This window comes from Heloderma suspectum, chromosome 2 (assembly GCF_057233095.1).
Source record: "Heloderma suspectum isolate Gila_16-S chromosome 2, 16-S_ref, whole genome shotgun sequence".
NCBI lineage: Eukaryota > Metazoa > Chordata > Lepidosauria > Squamata > Helodermatidae > Heloderma > Heloderma suspectum.
In genome coordinates this window covers 201,518,599-201,538,697 of record NC_139459.1, presented here as the reverse complement: position 1 = coordinate 201,538,697, position 20,099 = coordinate 201,518,599, and the positions used below count along the sequence as shown (strand labels likewise).

Below are 20,099 nucleotides of genomic sequence, written 5' to 3'. Positions count from 1 at the left end.
GAGCCATAGTTGCCTGATAATTTGTAACCCATAATCCAAGGGAAGCAGAGGAGTAGATATGCCTGCCCATCAAGTCCAGTCTCCTGCCCTCTTTGTCCGCTGGAGAGGAATGAATTCAATGAGAACTGCCTTGTGATGATTCCACAATAACCGAGTTGGGAGGAGGATAGGTGAACAAAAAGCTCACATCCTAGATCCTATACATCGCCTCCAGCCTTTTAGAGGTCAGAGTCATGGAAGACGGTGCCTTCCAAGACAGTTATACTGTCTGCAATAAAATCGGAAGAAATGGAATGGTGACTGGAGTGCTTGAGTGAGTCAGTGTGGAGAACATCAAATACTGGATCCTCAACTCTCTCCACAGGTTGTTGAGTCCTGAGAGCCCACAGTGACATTGGGTGACGAAAGCGATAACGCAGTGGACGAAACCGAAGCGGAGTCAGATTGGCAATCCTCCCTTAGAGAGAAGGAAGAGCACTGCTAAGCATCTTGGTCGTCAGGCTTGAGACTCAGCTTGTGGAAGTGGGGAAGGAGCTCTGCGTTCATCGACTCTGCCTATCCGAAGACTCAGGAACCAACTGCTGAAGAGGAAGTGAAGAACACTGCGGAGCAGGCATTGGCAACACAGGAGGAGGCGCTGCACCACTGGTGGAGGAGGCGGTGGTGGCATAAAAGTCTCTGCAACCGGTGGATGCGAAAGGGAAGCTGATGGAGAGACTTCCTGGCAATGTGGGTAAGTGCCCGGATAAACATAATGTCCATCAGCATAAGGGTAAGGCTGATAGTAATTCACATTGTCCCAATTACGTCGATGACCTGGAGGAAAAGACCAGTCCGATCCTCTCTCCCAATCAGAATGGGGAGATCGGGACCTCTCTCCCTGTAACGTGGCTGTGGAAAAGCCGGTGACCCTTCGCCCCTGCAAGAGTAGCCAGAGCAGCCCGATTGCAGGGAGAATTCACCATGATGTACATGCATTGGTTCCATCCCAACATCCCCTCGATCCTGAGTTGGTGTTGAGTCTCTGATTTCCCCTTCCGATGTAGAGCCCGAGGTCGATACTGAAGGTGCAGAAACCATTGGAATTGGCGAGTCTAACACTGGAGGTGGTGTTGGCACCCGAGCGAGTGTTCCAGCTGGGGAGGCAACCTTTTTTTACTCCTTCCCATTCTTCTTTTTCTTCCATGCTTTGGAGGAATGAGAAGGCTTCCCCCTTTTCAACTATTTCTTAGCAAGAGAAACTGCCAAGGAACAGCCAGGGGTAGGAGGATCAGAACAGCCCATGGCTGGAGCCGGAGCTGACCAGGAAGGCAAAATCACCGCCTTTCCAAAGACTCTTTTTAAGGAAGCCTATTTGCATCCTTAGGCTGACTTGCAGGTTGATCTGACCCCGATGCCGTGGACGTTTTGGGAGCATCTGCTGCGTTCAACCGCTGCTCCCAAAGAATCGCCTTAAGTCTATCAGCGTGGTTTTTCCTTAAAAAAGGTAAAGGTGTCCCCAACCAGTCGTGTCCGACTCTAGGGTGCAGTGCTCATCCCTGTTTCCAAGCCGAAGAGCCAGCGCTGTCTGAAGACGCTTCCGTGGTCTTGTGGCCAGCATGACTGAACACCGAGGTGCACGGAACGCTGTTACCTTTCCTGCCGAGGCGGTACCTATTTATCTACTTGCAATTTCTTGCTTTCGAACTGCTAGGTTGGCAGGAGCTGGGACTGAAGACGGGAGCTCACTCCATCACGCAGCACTCGGGTCTCGAACTGCTGACCTGCCGACCTTCCAGTCTGCAGTTCAGCGTCTTAACCACTAAGCCACCGCAGTCCCCTTGCCTGTCTTTCCTTGCCTGTCTACTAAACAACATGCAGTGGTGGCAGGCCTTCATGACATAACCTTCACCCAGATAGAGAAGGCACAAGGGGCAACCGTGCGTGGGTGGTAACTTTCCCCCACAATAAACGCACTTCCCAAAAGGGGCCTTAACAGCCACATGCCCAAAGGTGCCACATGATCAAGGAATTGCAAAGACCGAAATAAAAAATAACAAAAAACCCCGAATAAACTGTGAAGACCGAAAAACTAAAGAAAGAAGGAAGAGAAAGACAGAAAAAAATGAGAAAAAAATTATCCCCAGCAGAGCCTAGTAAGAAGCCCCTTCAACTGAGTGCTACCACAATGGCGGTCAACAAAGAACTGAGGGATTGAGCGGGAACCTGCTGGAGTATGCACAGTGGGATGGTGGGGAGGGGTTCCCGCCAGTTTTTGCTCAGCTATAGAAGTTTCCCGAACCAAGGCTACGCGCAGGAGCAGAGCCCATCTGTGTGATGCACAGAGACTACGAAGAAGAATGTAATTAATTAATTAACAGCTAGCTAGCTAGCTTCCTGAGCAGCACTGCCTCACCTATTCAGTCCAAGGGTGGGGAACCTGTGGCCCTCCAGATGTTGAATTACAACTCCCATCGTCCTTGACACTGAGCATGCTACCTAGGGCTGGTGGGAGCTGGAGATGAATAACTTTTGGAGGGCCACAGGTTCCCCATGCCTGCCTTATGCTGCCAGAACCATGCTCCCATCCCATTACATTGGATCCCTGCCCCCAGGTGGGCTTTGCTTGGTATGGGCAGCTGCCTCACTGCCCCACCTCCCTCTCTTTCAAACCAAGGGTGGCCGGTCCAGGGAAGGAGAAAGGGACACAGGGCCTTCTGCTTTGCTAAGAGGTAGCCTATGTTCTCGCTGGGTGCATGCTGTGCAGGAGCAGAAGTTGCCTACTTGCCAACATCCATTGCCTGCAGCTTCTTTGTCTGTGGCTTTACAGTGCTTGCTCTCTTTCCCTCAATGGCTCAATGACCTCCTTTACAGTATTGTTTGGGAGGAGGTGCACAAAAGCTCTGTCTCTTATGCCTGTTCCGTTGGCGGCTGTTGACACACGTGCAAGTCCTTTACTTGACGCTGCAGCCGCTGGTGTGAGGAACAGGCATGTGCAAATGCACTTGGTGTTGGGAACTGGGACAGCATTCACCACTTGGCTGTGCTGCTAGGAAAGCAGGCAAGACAGCACAGCCACTGCTCCGCCCTTGCATCCCAAACCTTCGCCCCGGGACTGCTGGCAACTTCCATGCCGTGACAGCACCACAGAAACAATCCCGTTCATCAGCCTTCCTGAATATGGTGCCCTCCTGACATGTTGGACCACAACTCCCATCATCCCCAGGCCTCTACACATGAAACTCACATGGAAAAAGCCACCACCTCACAAGGTGGCTTTTTTATCCTTTCAGAAACTAGTCTGTGGCCTGGCCCTCGGTAAAGCACCTGTTTGGGTGGGCCCCATACCTTAGCAGCAGCTGCAGACACAGTGAGCATGACGGAGACCTCACTGCCCTTGGCCTTGTCCCAGGAAGTGCCTGTTGCCCCCTTCCCCCCTTGCTCCAGGGGCCCATAGGGCTTGACATCTGGGAAAGCTGAGAAGTGCAAGAGAAAAGAAAAAGGGTTGAGTCGGAAAGACCTTTTGCATAAACACAAACACCACCTTAAAAAGGGCAGGGCTGTTCCACACTCAAACTGGACCCCCGCACACCTATTGGAATTGGTTGCATGTTACCAGAAGCACCTTAGAAGAGCGTCCTCTGCCCTTTAGAGCCCACTTCAGAAGCCCTTTGGACTCCTAACATTACGGGCATCTTCTCCCCTGGACAATGCAAGCAACAGTAGAGTTTAGATCGGGGCTAGGTGCCCTCCAGATCCTTTGGGCTACAACTCCCAGAATCCCCTGCCAGCATGGTCAATGGTCAGGGATTATGGGAGTTCCAATCTAAAACACCTGAAGGGCACCAGGCTGCTTACCCCTTGCTTAGGTCCTATGCCAGCCCATGCTTAACATGCCACCTTGCCCTTCCTCCCCGCAGCTTCTCCAGCTCTCACAAACCTGGGATGCTGGCCTTTGGGATGATAGGTATGACAGGGGACAGTGAGCGCTCCTCCACCTCAGACTTGACTCCAGCCAGCAGGGGAAAGCGCGGCATCTCTTCACCCAAGACGCTCTCAGGGGACGATGCCGGGACGATGCTATCGGGGGAGTCACTTTCCTCGTCACTCTCCATTCTGCAGAGGAATTGCAGAAACTGGTTATAGAATATAGCGACACTTCTGCAGGTATCTCAGGGATGTTCCAAACCACCGACAGTGCTGGGAGATACAACCCAACCCGCCATTCTCTAGGGTCAGGAGTGAGCAGAAGGTAGATCAGGATCTACTGGAAAATTTCTGAGTGTTTTCCAGTAGAAAAGCAAGGGTCTCCCAACACCAAATTATTTAACAATAGCAATGTTTAGGTCTAAATTAGACTCCTAGAACTTTTCCTCTGTACCAGTTCAGATGTAGATGTGTATTTGTGCATGCAGGTCATCCCAGTATGTGGCTCATGGAGTTCTGTAGGTAATTGCCTCCGCCCCCAGAGCCAGATGCATTTTGCATCTTGTGTCAGTTCGTGGATCTCGGGGTTCTGGTAAAAAAATAAAAGTAGCTCCCACAAGCCTGAATTCTGTTCTCCCCTGCTAGAAGCATGGAAAACCCAGAAAGATGTTATGCAAGTTCATCCTGCTTCTCCAGGAGCAAACTAGCACCATGGGCTAACTATACTACTTTGACCCTCCCTCCTCTCATTAGTACAACTACTTTTCTTAAGGCTGCCATTTTGAACTTCTGGAGGGAGGAAACGATCACTTCTCCATACTCCCCAATGAATGTCACCCACGTTGGGGCCCCCAGAAGAAACCTTCACCTTTCCCAAGTCCAGCAGTTCATGCTACAGCTTCCAGCCTGGCTAAGCCGGTTCCCCGTTCCAGCCTGTCTTCTGTGCCCTCACTTCGCCTCCATTCTTACCTGACATCCTCAGTCTGGTTGTGTGGTGGCGTGGGCAGAGCTGCAAGGAGGTCTAAGCTTTTCACTTCCACAAGAGGAACATCTGCATTCGTGGGAGAAGGAGTGAAGGGTCAAAATGTTAAGCTGTTATGGGAGAGCTGCTTGCATGAGTTTCAGGTATTCGTGGTGCAAGGATGTGGTGAGGTGCCTAACACCAAACTGAGGAGACATGATTGGCTGGTTTGGGGGGACAGTTAATACCTTATCACAAGAGGGAGTGGTTCCAGCCCTCTTAAAAGAGGCAGCCGCATGTCTACTCCTTAAAAAGGCTACCATGGACCCATCTAATCGTAGTAACTATTGAACTATTGCAAGATCTCCCCATTTGGGGAGAGATGCTCAAGCAGCTGGTTTATCTAGACCCATTTCAATACAGATTCAGGCCCAGTTTTCGCACTGCAGCTGCCTTGGTTGGCCTGGTGGATGACCTGCGAAGGGGGAAAGAGGCCTTGTTGGTTCTCCCAGTGGATTCTGATACCATTGTATCCCTCTAGATTATCTGTCTGGGCGGGGACAGGAGGCGCTGCTCTGTGGTGGTTTTCCTCCCGCCTGCCACCAGGTCTGGGGGGGGCGGTTATACTTTGGTGCATGACACTTATGCGATGGTGTTCCTCAAGGCTCCCTTATCCCATGCTATTTAACATCTACATAAAGTGGTGCATTAGTTGCGGACCCTCCTATCCGGACAGTGTCTTGCAACAGTTATCCACGCTCTTGTAACATGGGAGATTAATGCATCGTGCGTGGGACTGTCCTTGAAGACTTCTGACTATATAACACTGAAGGACCATATTGATCTGCCCACAGCTTAAGATCTTTATTAGAGACCCTTTTCCAGGCCCCCCTTCCCCCAGGTGAAAAACAGGTGGTTGGCAACCAAGGAGAGGGCTTTTCCAGTGGTGGCGTCACATTTGTGGAATGCCCTTCCCCAACAAGAGGAGAACCAACTCTTATAATTCAGGAGACAAATTAAAACCTATTTGTTCGCCAAGGCTTTGTAATGGTTCTTTATCATCTTACTGCAACTGTCTTGAATTGTTAATTTTAAAAGTACTATTTAAAAAATAAATTCCCTTCTGCTTTTAAGATTTAGTAGATCATCATCATTTTTATTCTGCTGCCTTCTATAGTTATTGTTTTATATTTCTTTTGTGTGCCATTTTGAATATTTTTTTAAATAGAAAAGCAGTTTATAAAAAGTTTAAAATACAAATAAAAGATCCTCAGAAGATGAGGCTGAACTGTTGCCTAAACACAATTAATCACAGCAAATTGTTATAAATAATTAGGATTGCACAGCAGTTTTCTGAAATGCCCAATATGATTCTATCCATCTTCTCCAAGTCCCTGGTCTCTGCCTGGCACCCATCTTCCTACTTCTCCTTTAAATTTGCTGCACTGATGAATGCAGTACACCACTAGCCCAAGAAGGCAATAGCCATTAGCATAATGAATTCCACCAACATAATGAATAATTCATTGACATTATGAATCCCAAGATCTATTCCAATCATCCCAAGGGTTGGAATAGATTTATTTTACTTATGTACTGTACTTCTACTTTCTGTTCCACAAGAAAATTCAGAGCAGCCTCCATAGGTCTCCCATCATTCTAGAATTTGACAGCACCAGCTCTACTCGGCAATGGACTTTACCCTTTTGCCCTTCAGGCTCACGGGACAGTACTGGTTCCTTGGGCTGCTCAGTCAGTTCCTCCGAAGACAGAACTCCATTCACCAGCTTTTGCTGTACAGAGGGTGGCGGTGTGGGGGGCAGCGAAGAAGGTGGTGTAGGCGGGTTGCTCAAGTTGTTCTAGATGGGGAACAGAGGAGTCAGTGTCCATCATGGTCCCCCACCTGATTCCTCTTCTCCATAGCTTGGGAATCATGTTAGACCCCCTTCCACCAAACCCACACTTCCATAGTTTGCTTATTTTACTTTGTGAGCCACCCAGATAACTTCTTGTTATGCGGCGCCCTATAAATAATGCAAATACGTGTACAACATTTATACACCGCCGATCAGCACAGCTTCCAGCATGGTTTACAAGTCAGTTTATATGGTCAACTCTGGAGCTACGGAATGCCCTCCACTAGCCAGGCTCGCCTGGCACCTACTTTGAGGTCAGGTGAAGGCATTTTTATTTTCCCAGGCCAAACTGCTGCTGAGATTTTTTTTTTAATCTACTGTGATTTTATTTGCTAATCTTCCTCCACTGTTTTTGTCATCATTAAGATGTTTTATTATCTCTGATATTACTGTCCTTATTTCTTAACCTTTCGAGCCACCCTGGAAATGTCTACTTATTGAAGGGTGGGATGCAAATTTAACGTATTGGGAAAAAAATAGCACCACTTTGCCCAGACGAGGGAGATTTCAATTGCTCCACCTGTTTTGTGATATCCTTCCATCCCTCACATCCAACTGATGTGTCCTCTTTTGGCTTCCAACTAGCTCTACCCACTATATGTGCTGGAGCCTGAAATGGATTGGACTTCAAAGCTGCGCAGAGGCAGAGCTACATACAGATAGCAAGGGGTACAGGAAGCACAAAACACACAGCATGTGTGATTGTGACCAACACAGAAGAGATCAGTGAGCCGCATGCAACACAAAGGACCAGACTGGCAACTAGCAGTCCGTCTGTGAGATCCAGCCCCCAAAGGACTACCTCACTGCGATCCCTCCCCACCCCGGTAGTTCCAAACCTAGAGATAATAAGTTCATGTGGAAGGAGTGGTGGCTGTGGCTAGAACCCACCAAGAGGATCACTTTGGGGTCTTGTAGTGGCCAGGCCCAACACCCTCTGCCTTAAAATACCTTGCCGATAAAACTAGTTGCCGAGCAGGGCTGTATGCTAAGTATCCTTCTCTGACCAGAAATACATACAAGCCTTTAGCTCTCCTCATCCATTTATTCAAAACAAAAAAAACCACCCCGCACCCTTCCCTTCTTCTCTTCGCCCACCCAAAGGTCACATTAGCTCTTTGGGATTTGCTCAGATAGAACCTTTGGGCCAGAACAGCTCACGCTCATATCACAAGGCCTTTCCCCTCTGCAAGGGTGGGGAACCTATTAAAATGGCCCACCCACGGAGGCTAATGGATTTCAATGGATTCCAGAGGGCTCTAGGGGATTTTCTTGCTGGTATGGCTGGTGCTCCTGTCAAAGCCCTGTTCACTCTGTGGATGTGACTCGAGCAGTTGACACGATCACACCCAAGCCCCCTCTCTCTCTGAGCAGAGCCCAGGTAGCTCCCTGGCATTCACCTGAGCTAAGGGCAGTGAAGCAAGAGGGGAGACGGCTAGAAACCAGGTGGAGGAAAACTCATGCTGAGTCTGACTGAACACAGGTTAGAGCTCATAATCGAGCCTATTCTGTGGCGGTAATAGTGGCAAAGGGGAGTTCTTTTCCACCACCATTGCATCTTCTCAGTGTTGTCCAGTGGAGCTTCTCTGCGTGGTTCATGGCCTGTTACAATCTGGGTTATCTCAAGCTGTGGGCTGAAGTGTCATCAATATGCGGATGACACCCAGCTCTACCTCTCTGTTTCATCAAATCCAGGTGAGGCAGTGGCTGTTCTGAATCAGTGTCTGGGCACAGTAATGGACTGGATGAGGGCCAATAATCTGAGACTCAATCCAGACAAGATGGAGGTACTGTTAGTGGATGGTTTGTCTGACCAGCTAAGTGATGTTCAACCTGCTCTGGAGGGGGTTGCACTCCCCCTAAAGGATCAGGTTCATAGTTTGAGGATGCTCTTGGATCCAGCATTGTCACTAGAGACACAGGTGGACTTGGTGGCATGGAGCAGCTTTTATCAGCTTAGGCTGATATATCAACTATGACGTTATCTGGACAGACAGTGCCTAGCTAGTTATCCATGCTCTGGTAAACTCTTGTCTGCAATGAATGGGGCTGCCTCTGAAAACGCTCTGGAAACTTCAGCTGGTCCAAATTGGGCAGCAAGATTGTTAACGGGGACTGGCCAATGTGATCGTATTATGTCAGTACTTTTTCATCTGCACGGGCTGCCAGGCCATTTCCAGACCTGTTTCAAAGTGTTGGTACTAACACTCAAGCCCTAAATGGCTTGGGGCCAGGCTACTGTCAGGAGGCCCTAGCCAGCCTCTTTCAGTCTACTCCAGTAGCCAACTCCAGACACAGACAAAGGATTCTTTTCAAGGCATTATTCCTTTTACAACTTAATAACTCTATCACCAGCGACTAAGCTATGAACAGCAGAGTAATCTATGCCCCGGGTTGGAAACAGTTGGTCCCCGTTTGAACGAGAATCACTTGCAGACCTTGAACTTATGGGCTAGAGAGAGTCCCTCCCCTTTTCCCTTGGGTCCTCTGGATGCGACCATTGCTTGCGCACCAAACAGGCGCTACGCCTCCTTTCCGTGCCCTCCATAGCTCGTTGCTCTTTGCGTCTGCGTCGAGCATCCAGCCAGCCTTCCTTCCGTGCTCTTTCACTCCCAGGACCGCTATCTATGTCTGGAATGCCGGCAGGAGGAATCTCTGCCAGCTGCAGGGCCTGGGAGGAATGAGCGCGCTCCTCTCCCACGGACGGCTGTTCCTCCTCAGAATCAGAACTGCTCTGAGGTTCTATGGGCTCAGTGTCCACCCTGACAGCTACCTGAAAGGTCATCTCCTCTCATATATGCCTGCATGGATCCTAAGATTGTCTTCAGCATTCCATCTTTGGGAGCCCCCACCAAAGGAAGTGAGGCGGGTGGTGGCTAAGAAGATGGCCTTTTCTGTTGGGGCACCCCAGCTGTGGAATGAGCTTCCTAGAGAGACTGGCCTTGCACCTACGCTCTGCTCCTTCCAGCACCAAGCAAAGACATTCTTATTTTCCCAGACATGTTAGTCTTTCAGTTTCTGTGGTTTTAAATCTGTTAATGTATTTTAAATCTTTGCACTGCTGCTAGGTTTTTATTTTTACTCTATACTGTAGTTTTAAACGTTTATATTGTATTTATCATGCTGCATTTATGGTTTTAATTGTTGTAAACCACCCAGAGAGCTTCGGCTATTGGGCAGTATAGAAATGTAATAAATAAATAAGTGTTCCAAAAGCAATTCCACAGTGTCTTTCTTGCTGTGAACAACTGAGCCAGCCAGCCAGCCACATGCCCAAAGCAGCAAAGGGCTGGCCACACATACCTTGGTGAGAAGCTGTGAGTAGTAGTCTGGAATGCTGTCAAGAGCAGCATTACCAAAAGAACCCTTCAGCTGGCACTTGCCATTGACTGGGCTGCTCCCAAAGGGAGGGAAAAGGTTGAAATTGGCTGTGATAACAGGCTCCATCAGAGGCAGCAAAGAGAGTTCCTGAGGAGAGAGGACTGAATCAGACAGATGCATCTTCACACACTGACAGATCCTAGAAACTGTGTGAGGGGTGTACTCAGATATGAACCTCCACCCTGCACCCCAACAGGGTGGGACAGAGACGGCCCAAGCAGTGGGAGAAAGGGTACACTTTACCAGGGCCTGGAGAACCTGGCTTAGGCTATAACCCCATCTCGGAAAAAACTGAATCTAAATTGTAGCTTGTGCTCAAGAATATCCATGGAAACTTTGGGACACTGATATGAGTGGGAGCCAGTGCTCCTGGTAAGATTTACAGGCCCAAAATATATGTGACTAAAGGCACAATCCTATGCATGATGATATGGAAAAAGTCCTGCAACTCTCAGCATTCCCCAGCCAGCATGACTGGCTGGGGAACGCTGGGAACTGTAGGACTTTTTTTCGGTCTGAACATGCATAGGTCTGCACCCTAAATGTTTAGTTTTCATTCTCTCTCTCTTTCTCACTCACACACACACAGTGCTAAGTCTGGTGGCTATAAATACAAATTAGGGAGCCAGAAATGTAAGAAGGTAAAACAAAGGGAACTAAAAGAAGAAAAAGGATGCCACTGAATCCTCCAGTTTTTCAAAAGAGTTAAGGCCTTTCTGCAGCCTGGGCCAGGCAATACACTGTCTAGGGAAGCAGATTAACACAACAAAAAGAAATTGATTCCAATGTAGAGACTGTGTCTGTGACAACTGATGATGAAGAAAAAATGCCAGATGCATTATGTGACTCCAATCTAATGTTTTCAAAAGGTAGTCAGATGGTATTACCATTAGCATCACCACATAATTTTTTTTCTAAAAAGCAGGAGAGAGTAGTGCTACACTATCAGATTCATATTTTTTCAATGATCCCACCTTATACCCCCAAAACATAACAGTGATGTGTGGATAGCCCTATGGGTTTTATCTGTACTCTACCAATGATTGTGGAAGAAGCTGAAAGAAGTTTCAGCAAGCTAGCACTCATGAAAAACTGCAGGCCTCCCGCTATGGAAACAAGAACAGTTAAGCCACTTAGCTATTTTATCTATCAAGTTTGAACTTGCAAGAGAAATGGCTTTGGGGAGATAATTCATGATTCTGCCATGAAAAAGGCCAGAAAAATAAAGCTTTAAAGTAAATTGGTCTACTTATAAACTGTGTTCAATCCTGTTGGTCCATTAAAATAAAAGAAATTAAAACAAACAGGGTAATAATACCTTTATTAGGACCAACCAAAATGTCACAGCATAGTCAGCAAGCCTTGCAGGACTCTTCTCCAGGATGGATGTTAAAACAAAAATAGCCAGAAAGAAAAAAATGGGGGGGGGGTGTTTGGAAACATGACAGAAGGGCCCCCAGTAGGTGCCATGCTATAATTCCAGAAATGTAGAAAATGTAATTTCAAAAATTAAAATAGGAACTTTTCTTTCTTGACTCATGAGATTGTATGTACGGAATAGTATCGTGGCACGTATGTGGGAAGGGGCCCATCTTATACATCTGTACTCCCTGCCCCCCAAATTATGGTTAATAGAGAAGAACAACGAAGCATATAATAACTGTCAAAAAACAAAATAAAACAGAATATACATCTGGTTAGGGTTGGCTGCCTGCAGTGATTTTGACTGTTATTTCTAACACGCACATGCATACGCCTAAACAGTCTTTCCTTCTGATTCCACATGTACAACAGATTCCAAAACAATGTACACAGCTGCCATATCTTATCATTTTTTTCAAGCCATCTCTAGAACAGAACATTTTGTTTTGAGTATCACACGTATACTAGTCTTGCGAAGGCTTACTGCTTCACAACAAACTACTACCTACCGCTTCCTACCTCCTCCTTACCACTATGGCTGGATGCACGTCCTGCACAGCCACTAACATATTAAACAGCAATTCTTCACTTCCTTTATGCCCTGACCCCCAAGAGAAATACGAAAGTACTTATTGAACTTCTACGCAGGCCTTCAGCCAGCCAGCACCCCTGCAGCAGCTGGAAGGTGGAGCGTACCTGCTTCAGTTGCTTCATTAGGGTCTCGCTGGTCTTCACACCGTCCTCCTTGCGCAGCTTCTTACGGGAGTTGGCAAGTCGCTCCCCAGCTTTTTGAGATCGCTTGGGCTTTGGCAGTGGGGGTTTCTTTGCTGCTAGTGTATCCTGTAGCGGCCCCGAAAGAGAAACAGACAGATAGAGATGCAAGTGAATTGCCGCTCCTCAGCACACCTGCCTGGGCTCCTATGTGTGTCCCTTCCCGAAGGGATGCACGATCCCTTTCATAATCCTCCCCCTCCCATAGGACCAAATCTGAGCCAAGGTGCACTAAATGCATAGTGAGGCAGCAGAGTTATGGACTTTACTAGTTGAGGAGGAGGAGGAGGAGGAGATCTATTCTTGAATGCTCCCATATGCAAGAAGACTCCCTTCTGTAGCAACCCACTGCATGGCTGTCCCCTCAATGTGCTAGGTTTCTACACTATCTATAAATCTGTAACACGCACACACATACACATGCATGGAGGGTTAAAAAATATATGACATGGGAACACATTCCAAAATGGTATCATCCCCACTACCAGACACTTGGAACAGTGCAGCTTAGAATTCTACCCGCCTCATTCCAACATGTAGATCAGGTGTTAATGGGATGTGGCTGAAATCCTGACAGACCACTCAGTAAGCCAGTTGGCTTAGTTGCTATAAGCAACGGAAAGCATTCCCCCAGCCTGTCGAACAGCAGGATTGCTGGGAAACTGGCGGCGAGTGGCAGCAGGGGACATAGTGTGGGCTGCAAAAAAAAACCCCCATGTGTGTGTGGGGGGGCATTGCATGTGGCCTGCATGCTTCCTGCCCTTGCTTTAAAAGAAGCTTGAGATGGTGAACGCAGAGAATGGGGAAAATAACAAAAACCAGAAGAGAACCTTAAGGACTTACAAATAATAAAAGGCTCCAGTGTTCAGAAGAAGTCAGACACCCTGAGAAAGATGAGCAAACAAAGGGCACATCCACATATCTAGGTGTAAAAGGGTCCAAAGACATGTAACTGGCCTCATTCCAAGGGCAGCGGCATGACCCATTAGTAAGGGAAACAAAACCAGGAAAACAATGGCAGGAAAAAAGTAAGCAGACAGTGGATGCAGGAGGTTGGGGAAGGGAAATAAATGGATTGATCTTTTGCAGGGTGAAAATAAAAAGCTGTAAGCACAGCGGCCAGAAGCAGGACTGGGAAGGGGGAAGGGGCAAGCAGATATGCACCTAACTCCTCTAAAACTTGCAACCTGTAAAATGCTCACATTAAAATTGTAGTCCTAACATTTGTAATTTCTAGAAGGGAAAGGGCACATGCGCATATTGAGAACTAATGGCAGTTTAAAGGGGGCAACATCCCTCTCAACCACTTAGAAAAAGTGGCAGTGGCCACATTGCTGTTCCTGATCAGCCTATAAAGCACACTTCATATACACTTCCAATCTTTTTCTTCCACGACAATGAAGGAGAAAAACTTGTTACTCCCAAAACAAAATGAAAGCAATGTTTTTGCAGACTATGGAATGGGGGGAGGATGGGGGCTACTGCCCTCCAGATGTCGTTGGATTACAGCTCCCAGCATCCCTAACCACTGTCTGGAGCTGATGCAAGTTGGAGTCCAAAAACATCTGGAGGGTCACAGCATCACCACCCCTGCTACAGAGGAAAGGAGCAGGCCACCCAGATTATGCATGGTACAGTACATTCACAGAACATGGATTTCCACATTCCCTGAAAAAGGGCAAACTTTTAGATTGCTTGGAAAATTACTTCTCTAGTTTTCTGATAGGATAGTGAAATCCAACAGACTACAAAAACTCTGTGCCACCAATTCCCCATTCACATCGCTGCCACTCAGGCTGGTGCCTTCTCCTCTCCTGTCATGCTCACCTCTCGTACATCCGGTGCCACCTGCAAGCGGCCCTCCACCCCAGCCAGTTTGCCATCCACGTGCCCGTTGACACCGCCCGAGCGCTGCGTGGCAAGTGTCACGTTCTTGGCCCGCAGCAGCTTCTGCAGCAACAGGTGGCCAGCTTCAGTGCGGGCGAGGCTGTTGTTGGCGGACGCAGGATCCCCGTTCGCCTCTCTCTTGACGGGCTGGGCACTGCTCATCAGCGCGCACTGGGCTGCTTCTTCCTTGGGCTCCTGTTTGATGCACACAAGGGGAGGGTCTCCTGGGGGTGGCAGGACTCTTCTCCCTCCTGGGGGGGAAGCAGATGCCGACACCTGCCCATTGATGGGCTCCACGGGGTCTTTGGGGCGCTCAGAGTCTCTGAGGCTGCAGGTCCCAGGAGCTACTTCCCCTGTGCTTGGGATGGCAGGAGGTGGGTCAGGGGGCAGCAGGGGGCTGGGGGTAGCAGGGTGGTGCTTCTGGGCAGGAGTCGGCTGCTGCTCAGGGCCTGCAGCTAGGAGCAAAGGGGACGGTCTCTTTGGCTCTGAAGGGATAGGGTGCGGCGGCGGCGGCGTGGACGCCATGCCAGCCACGCTCGAGGGCACAGGGGGAGCCTGAGGGGCAGGGTGCCTGAGCATCCCCTGCTGCTGGGGGCTGGGGGCTGTTTGCTGGCTCACTGGCCCCCTCTGCTGCTCCACGGAGGCAGCGAAAGCCTGCTCGGGGCGAATCTGGAACACGGCCAGAGGCTGTCTTGGTGGCTGCTGTCCCACAGCGCCAGGCAGGGGAAGCTGTGGCGCAGCGGGCTGACCTGGGTCAAGCGGTGCTGGTGCCTGCCCTGGGTAGGGGCTGGCTTGCCGCAAAGCCTGGTTCTGCTGCAGCAGGTTCTGCTGGTGGCGCTGCATCAGCAGGGCCTGCAATTGCTGCTGCTGCTGAGGGGTGAGGTTCCGCAGCTGCGGGTTTTTGGAGATGACCCCCTGAAGTTGGGCACGGATCTGGCCCATCACAGGGCTGGACAGGATGCTTTGGCCTTGTGGCGATGACTGCTGGACCATCATGCTTTGCTGCTGCTGCTGCTGCAGTGGCACCATCAGCCCTGGCGTTTTGGGAGGCCCAGCTGGGCTCTGAAGGCGCTGCTGCTGCGGCGGCGGCAGAGGGAGCTGGCCTGGTAAGCCTTTTGGGGGCTGCTCCAGGTTCTGGCCCACAATCCTTTGCTGTTGAGGCATTATGTTTTGCACTTGACCATGCTGCTCCATCTGCAGGTTCAGCAAATGGGAGGCCTGAGCTGCATCTCGGTGGTGTTGGTGCTGCTGCTGCTGCTGCTGAGACACCTCTTGCTGCAAGATACCCTCCACAGGCAGGTGAGTTCGCAGTGGCTGCTGGAGGTGGCTGTGCTGCTGCTGCTGCTGCAGGTGGCTGTTCTGCTGCTGCTGCTGCATCCGCAGCTGCAGGGAGCCCAAGGTGCCCTGCTGCGGAGAGCCCAAGAGAAGGTGTTGTGCCTGGCCCAGGTCCGCTGGCTGCTTTGGCTGCTCCCCATGCTGCGGGAGCATCAGCTGCGAGGGCTGATCCTGCAGGGGAGTTCCACGGCTGGGTACCGCCTGCTGCTCCTGGCTACTCATCTGCAGCTGCCCTCCCAACTCCTGGCCCACCAAATGGGGCCGAAGTTGCTGCTGCAGCACCACGCCATCTGCCCCCTCTTGAGGCAGCCCGGCGGCACCTTCTGGCCCGCCCTGCTGCTCCTTAACAGCCAGACCCTGCTGCTGCTGCTGCTGCGACGGGGCCGGCTGCATCCCCTGACCCGAGTGCAGCGGCTGGCTCAGAGACCCGTGCTGCACGAAGTGCTGGACAGGCTCTGTGGCCATCCCCTGCCCCTGCCCCTGGACACCTGGCTGAGCGGCTGGCCCCAACATTCCTGGCTGAGCGGCTGGTCCCTGGCCCAGGAGCGCCTGGTGCTGCGCCAGACTGCTCTGCTGCTGCTGGCTCAGCAAAGCCCTCTGCTGGCCCAGCAGCCCTGCCTGCTGCTGCTGCGGGGACAAAAGCAGCCGGTGCCCCATCATCCCTTGGGCCTGCTGCTGAGGAGAGCCCAGCGCTCTGTGCTGCTGTGGAGCCAGAAGCATTTGCCTCTGTGCAGCCGGGTGGGCCATCACGCCCTGGTGCTGCAGCATGGAGTGTCCCAGCAGGGCTTGCTGCTGCTGCTGCGGCGAAAGCTGCTGGACCATGACCCCCGGCGGGCTGCTCAGCAGCCCTGGCTGCTTGGGAAGCAGGCTCTGGCTGGGCTGGGGCGTGGCCGTGGGCGGCGGGGGCTGGCCCATCAAGCCAGTCTGGCCTACGCTGCTTTGCGGCTGCACAGACACCTGTCCCATGAGGCTCTGCTGTTGGTGCTGCATCGACACTTGTCCCATGAGGCTTTGCTGCTGCTGCATCGACACTTGTCCCATGAGGCTTTGCTGCTGCAGCTTCTGGGCCAGCTGCAGCCTTTGCTGCTGCAGCTGCCTTTCCTGCAAGAGACGGTTGCTGGAGAAGAAGTTGTTGGAGGCAGCACCCCCGGCTGGCTGCGGCTGCTGCTGCCCCATGAATGGGACGCCCTGTTGTACTGCCATGGGGGCGGCCTGAGGGAGGCGCAAGCCACCTGCCTGGCCTGCCAGGCCCTGTGGCCCCTGCTGGAGGCCATGTGCAGAAAGCAGCTGGCCAGGGAGCTTGGCCATGAGGCGGGGGCTTTGCGAGGGGCTGAGGGCCAGGACAGTGGAGGTTTGCTGCTGGTGCTGCTGTTGCTTGTTGCGGTACTCAGCCATGAGGTTGGTATGCTCCTTCTGTTGTTTCCGAACCTGCCAGAGCGGGAGGGAGAGAGGTGAGATGGGGGGGGGCATTAGTGCAGCAAATAATCCATCTATCCCTTTCCCCCTAGAGGAGGGCAATTTCCTCAAACACTGAAGGCATGCAAATGTAAGAATCAGAAACCATTTCTTGTTAATTAGACTGGTGGTTTCTTTTTTAATGGAAGCCAAAGTTTTGAAGATACTTAGATGCTGCTTCAGATCTTATACTTTTGCAGTGATCAAGTGGATACATCAAATACGCAGAGACCTGCACCAGTCCAATCTCCCCCACCCCACCTCTGCCCCACCCAGCTCTTCTGCACCCTAATACACCCTTGGCCATTCATACTATTTCTCCCTCCCAGTCTCCCCTCTCATCTCAACTATACACTTCTGTGCTCACACAAGCTCCTTTGCTACTGCCCACCACCATGGAAGAGGCACAAGACGAACACTCTGCCTCGGCCCCAGGCCCTCCGAGTCACCACGCCCCCTTTCACACACACCCTGGTCATACCAAAAGCCATGCCAACATGCTAAGCCAATGCAACACAAGCTGGTTTGGAGGGTATACCTGATCCAACTGTTTCTGGATCTTGCTTTGCTGCTCAGTCACCAGCTTGAGCTTCTCTGCATCCGCCTCGGGGAACTCACGGCCAGCCTTTTTAGCTGTCCGCTGCTTGGCACACAGGGCCTTGCGGGACTTTCGGTGTACTCCTATTTGCTCCTCCAGCACCTTCAGCTGCATCTGGAGGAGCTGCTGCGTATGGAGAAGCCACTCTTCATACTGACGTTGGTCAGCTTCATCTAGGGGCAAGAAAGAGGAATCGACTCTGAAAGCTGGAGACACACACACAGGCCAGGCTCACTTTGCATAGGAAAAGGAATGCACTTTACACCTGCACTCAAGTCTGAATATTGCACAAACCAATATAGGATATGCAACTTTGCTTGTTTGGCATCAAGGCCCTCCATATGCAGGCTTTCTTTGGATATCTGCGATTCTGAAGAACTTGCCTTTTTCATGGTTTTGCAAATGTGATAAGGTGCATGGAGAGGTGTGAGGCAAGAGGCAGGCACAAATGGGGGACTCTGTCAAGGTCACAAGGGAGGGACCCAAAGCTATGAAGGCACCTGGCATCTCTCTGCTGCCAATCCCGCTCCAACATACTGTATGTGTTGAGTCACCAAAGAAAGACAAGTCTACATGGCCACAGATCACCAGCTGAACGTTCAGTACTACAGCAACCAAGGGGCCCCAGAAACCCCACAGCTCCTGGCTGCAACAGGACGGACATCTCTGCTGCAGCTCAGATCCCCTCGGTTATGACAACAATAAGCCTGCATATTAGACATCGCTTAAAAAAACCCATTATCTAGTTGCCCCTGGGGCACAGTTTTTGCACTTGCCATGTGGTTAAGGAGGACAGAATTACCCACCTCTCCTCGCCACTTTCAGCAAATGAGAGTAGTGATTCTCACATTCACGTTAGAAGCTGTGTTCAGAACCGAGAGGCAGCATTTATTCCACAGTATGCAATCTGGAATAAGAGGGTCTGCCAGGCTTCCCCAACCTGGCACCTTCTAAATGTGTCAGACTACAACTCCCATCACCCTCAGCCAGCATGGCTGGGATGATGGGAATTGTAGTCCGACTCATCCGGATGGTGCCAGGCTGGGAAAAGCTGCAGTATGTGATCATGTCTGCAAGAGCCCAGCTGAGCAGGAAACTGTCTCAAAGCATTACCCAAGGAAAAGCAACACACAGCTCCTTCAAGCACCCCCTCTGCCCTGGACTGCTGGCTACTCACTGATGACACCTTGAGCAAAAGTGGGTGGGTTTGGACGAGCCTGGGCTGAGTCACTGCTCCGTTCCTGCAAGGGATTTGAAAGAATCAGAATACCTACAGCCTCGCCCCCGCACCTTTCCCCTGCCCCCCTCCATGTCCAAACCCCCGCCCCCACCCCACACGTTGCCACATGAACTCTTTCACCCATATCAAGCAAACTCATCACAAGCAAATCATATACACGGGGCAGGGAACCTTTTCAGGTCTGGACTGCCTGCCCCATGCAGGCAGGATGAAGTCAGTGGATGGGCCCCTGTCCACAACGCCACTGGATTCCCAGCTGAAGTGCAGGCTGGAGCTCCTCTAGCCAGCACCACGGTCAGGGAGCCTGCTTTACTCTGCCTGGGCAAAGCGAAGCCCACCAAAGCGCCGGCTTTGCTCATCCTTTGCGCTCCCTGTGCAGGGAACGCGAAGGAGAAGCCAAGCGGCTTAGCCATGGCTCAGTCACTCTCCCACCCCTTTTCCCTTCTGAGGGGCAGGGCCTCGCTTGGGGCCCTGAGGGCCTGGTTGACTGGCCTGACGGGCCAAATCTGGCCAGCAGACCCAAGGCTCCCCATTCCTGGCCTACACCATTCAACTCTCCCTACACCCACCAAGAAAATCTACAAAATGGAAGTCTCACAGGACCTGCCAACTATTGCTCACCTGTCCTCCAGAACCAGGCAGGATGTGGTTCTGCATTTCAGATGAAGATGAAGCTCCGGACAACCTCTGAGCCAGCAAGGAGACTTGTTGCCTGCAAGGAGGAAGTAGGTAGGGTGAGGCGGGGGAAGAAACAAATGAATGAAGCCAGTGTCAGGCCAGGAGGCAGACCTCGGAAAACTTTAAGCCAGAGTCTCTCAAAGCAAGTCCCTCCACAGTAAAAACAAAAAGCAAAATATCTGAGCTTCTTCAAGCACAGCTAAAGGCAAAACAGAGACAAATCAGTTGTCACTCTTACCACAGATGAGGGACCACATGGATCAACAGGAATGAGGTGCAGGGGTGTGTGTGTGTGTGTGTGTGCGTGTGTGTGTGTGTGAATAGCGTTTCCTTCTTATACTTCCAGTACCCCAATGGAAGGGCTTCATTAGGAGCCTGGTCCAGCAAACCAACCCCAATAGTCCAGAACATTCTATCCCCACATCCCCACCCACCAGACATAACAAAATACAAGTTAAGAGCTACACAGCTACTTATGTTACAGGCAGCTGGGAGGGATGGGGCAGGTTCCACCATCTCTTTGCTCCTGGCAGAAATCAAGAGATACAC

At 50.8% G+C, this 20,099-nt stretch overlaps 1 protein-coding gene across 12 annotated transcripts in view; it reads right to left on the bottom strand.

Annotated features, from left to right (window-relative positions):
• KMT2D (lysine methyltransferase 2D) overlaps positions 1 to 20,099 on the bottom strand; it is a 125,553-nt gene that overhangs the window by 24,063 nt on the left and 81,391 nt on the right. For all 12 annotated transcript variants that reach the window (XM_084837334.1, XM_084837330.1, XM_084837340.1 and 9 more), the window contains 10 exons: positions 19,494 to 19,584; positions 18,810 to 18,873; positions 17,573 to 17,805; positions 14,185 to 17,007; positions 12,283 to 12,426; positions 10,087 to 10,251; positions 6,570 to 6,726; positions 4,876 to 4,957; positions 3,920 to 4,095; positions 3,328 to 3,455 (listed from right to left, as the gene is read on the bottom strand). In XM_084837334.1, coding sequence (XP_084693460.1) covers positions 3,328 to 3,455; positions 3,920 to 4,095; positions 4,876 to 4,957; positions 6,570 to 6,726; positions 10,087 to 10,251; positions 12,283 to 12,426; positions 14,185 to 17,007; positions 17,573 to 17,805; positions 18,810 to 18,873; positions 19,494 to 19,584 — 4,063 coding nt within the window. The remainder of the gene's footprint in view (positions 1 to 3,327; positions 3,456 to 3,919; positions 4,096 to 4,875; positions 4,958 to 6,569; positions 6,727 to 10,086; positions 10,252 to 12,282; positions 12,427 to 14,184; positions 17,008 to 17,572; positions 17,806 to 18,809; positions 18,874 to 19,493; positions 19,585 to 20,099) is intronic.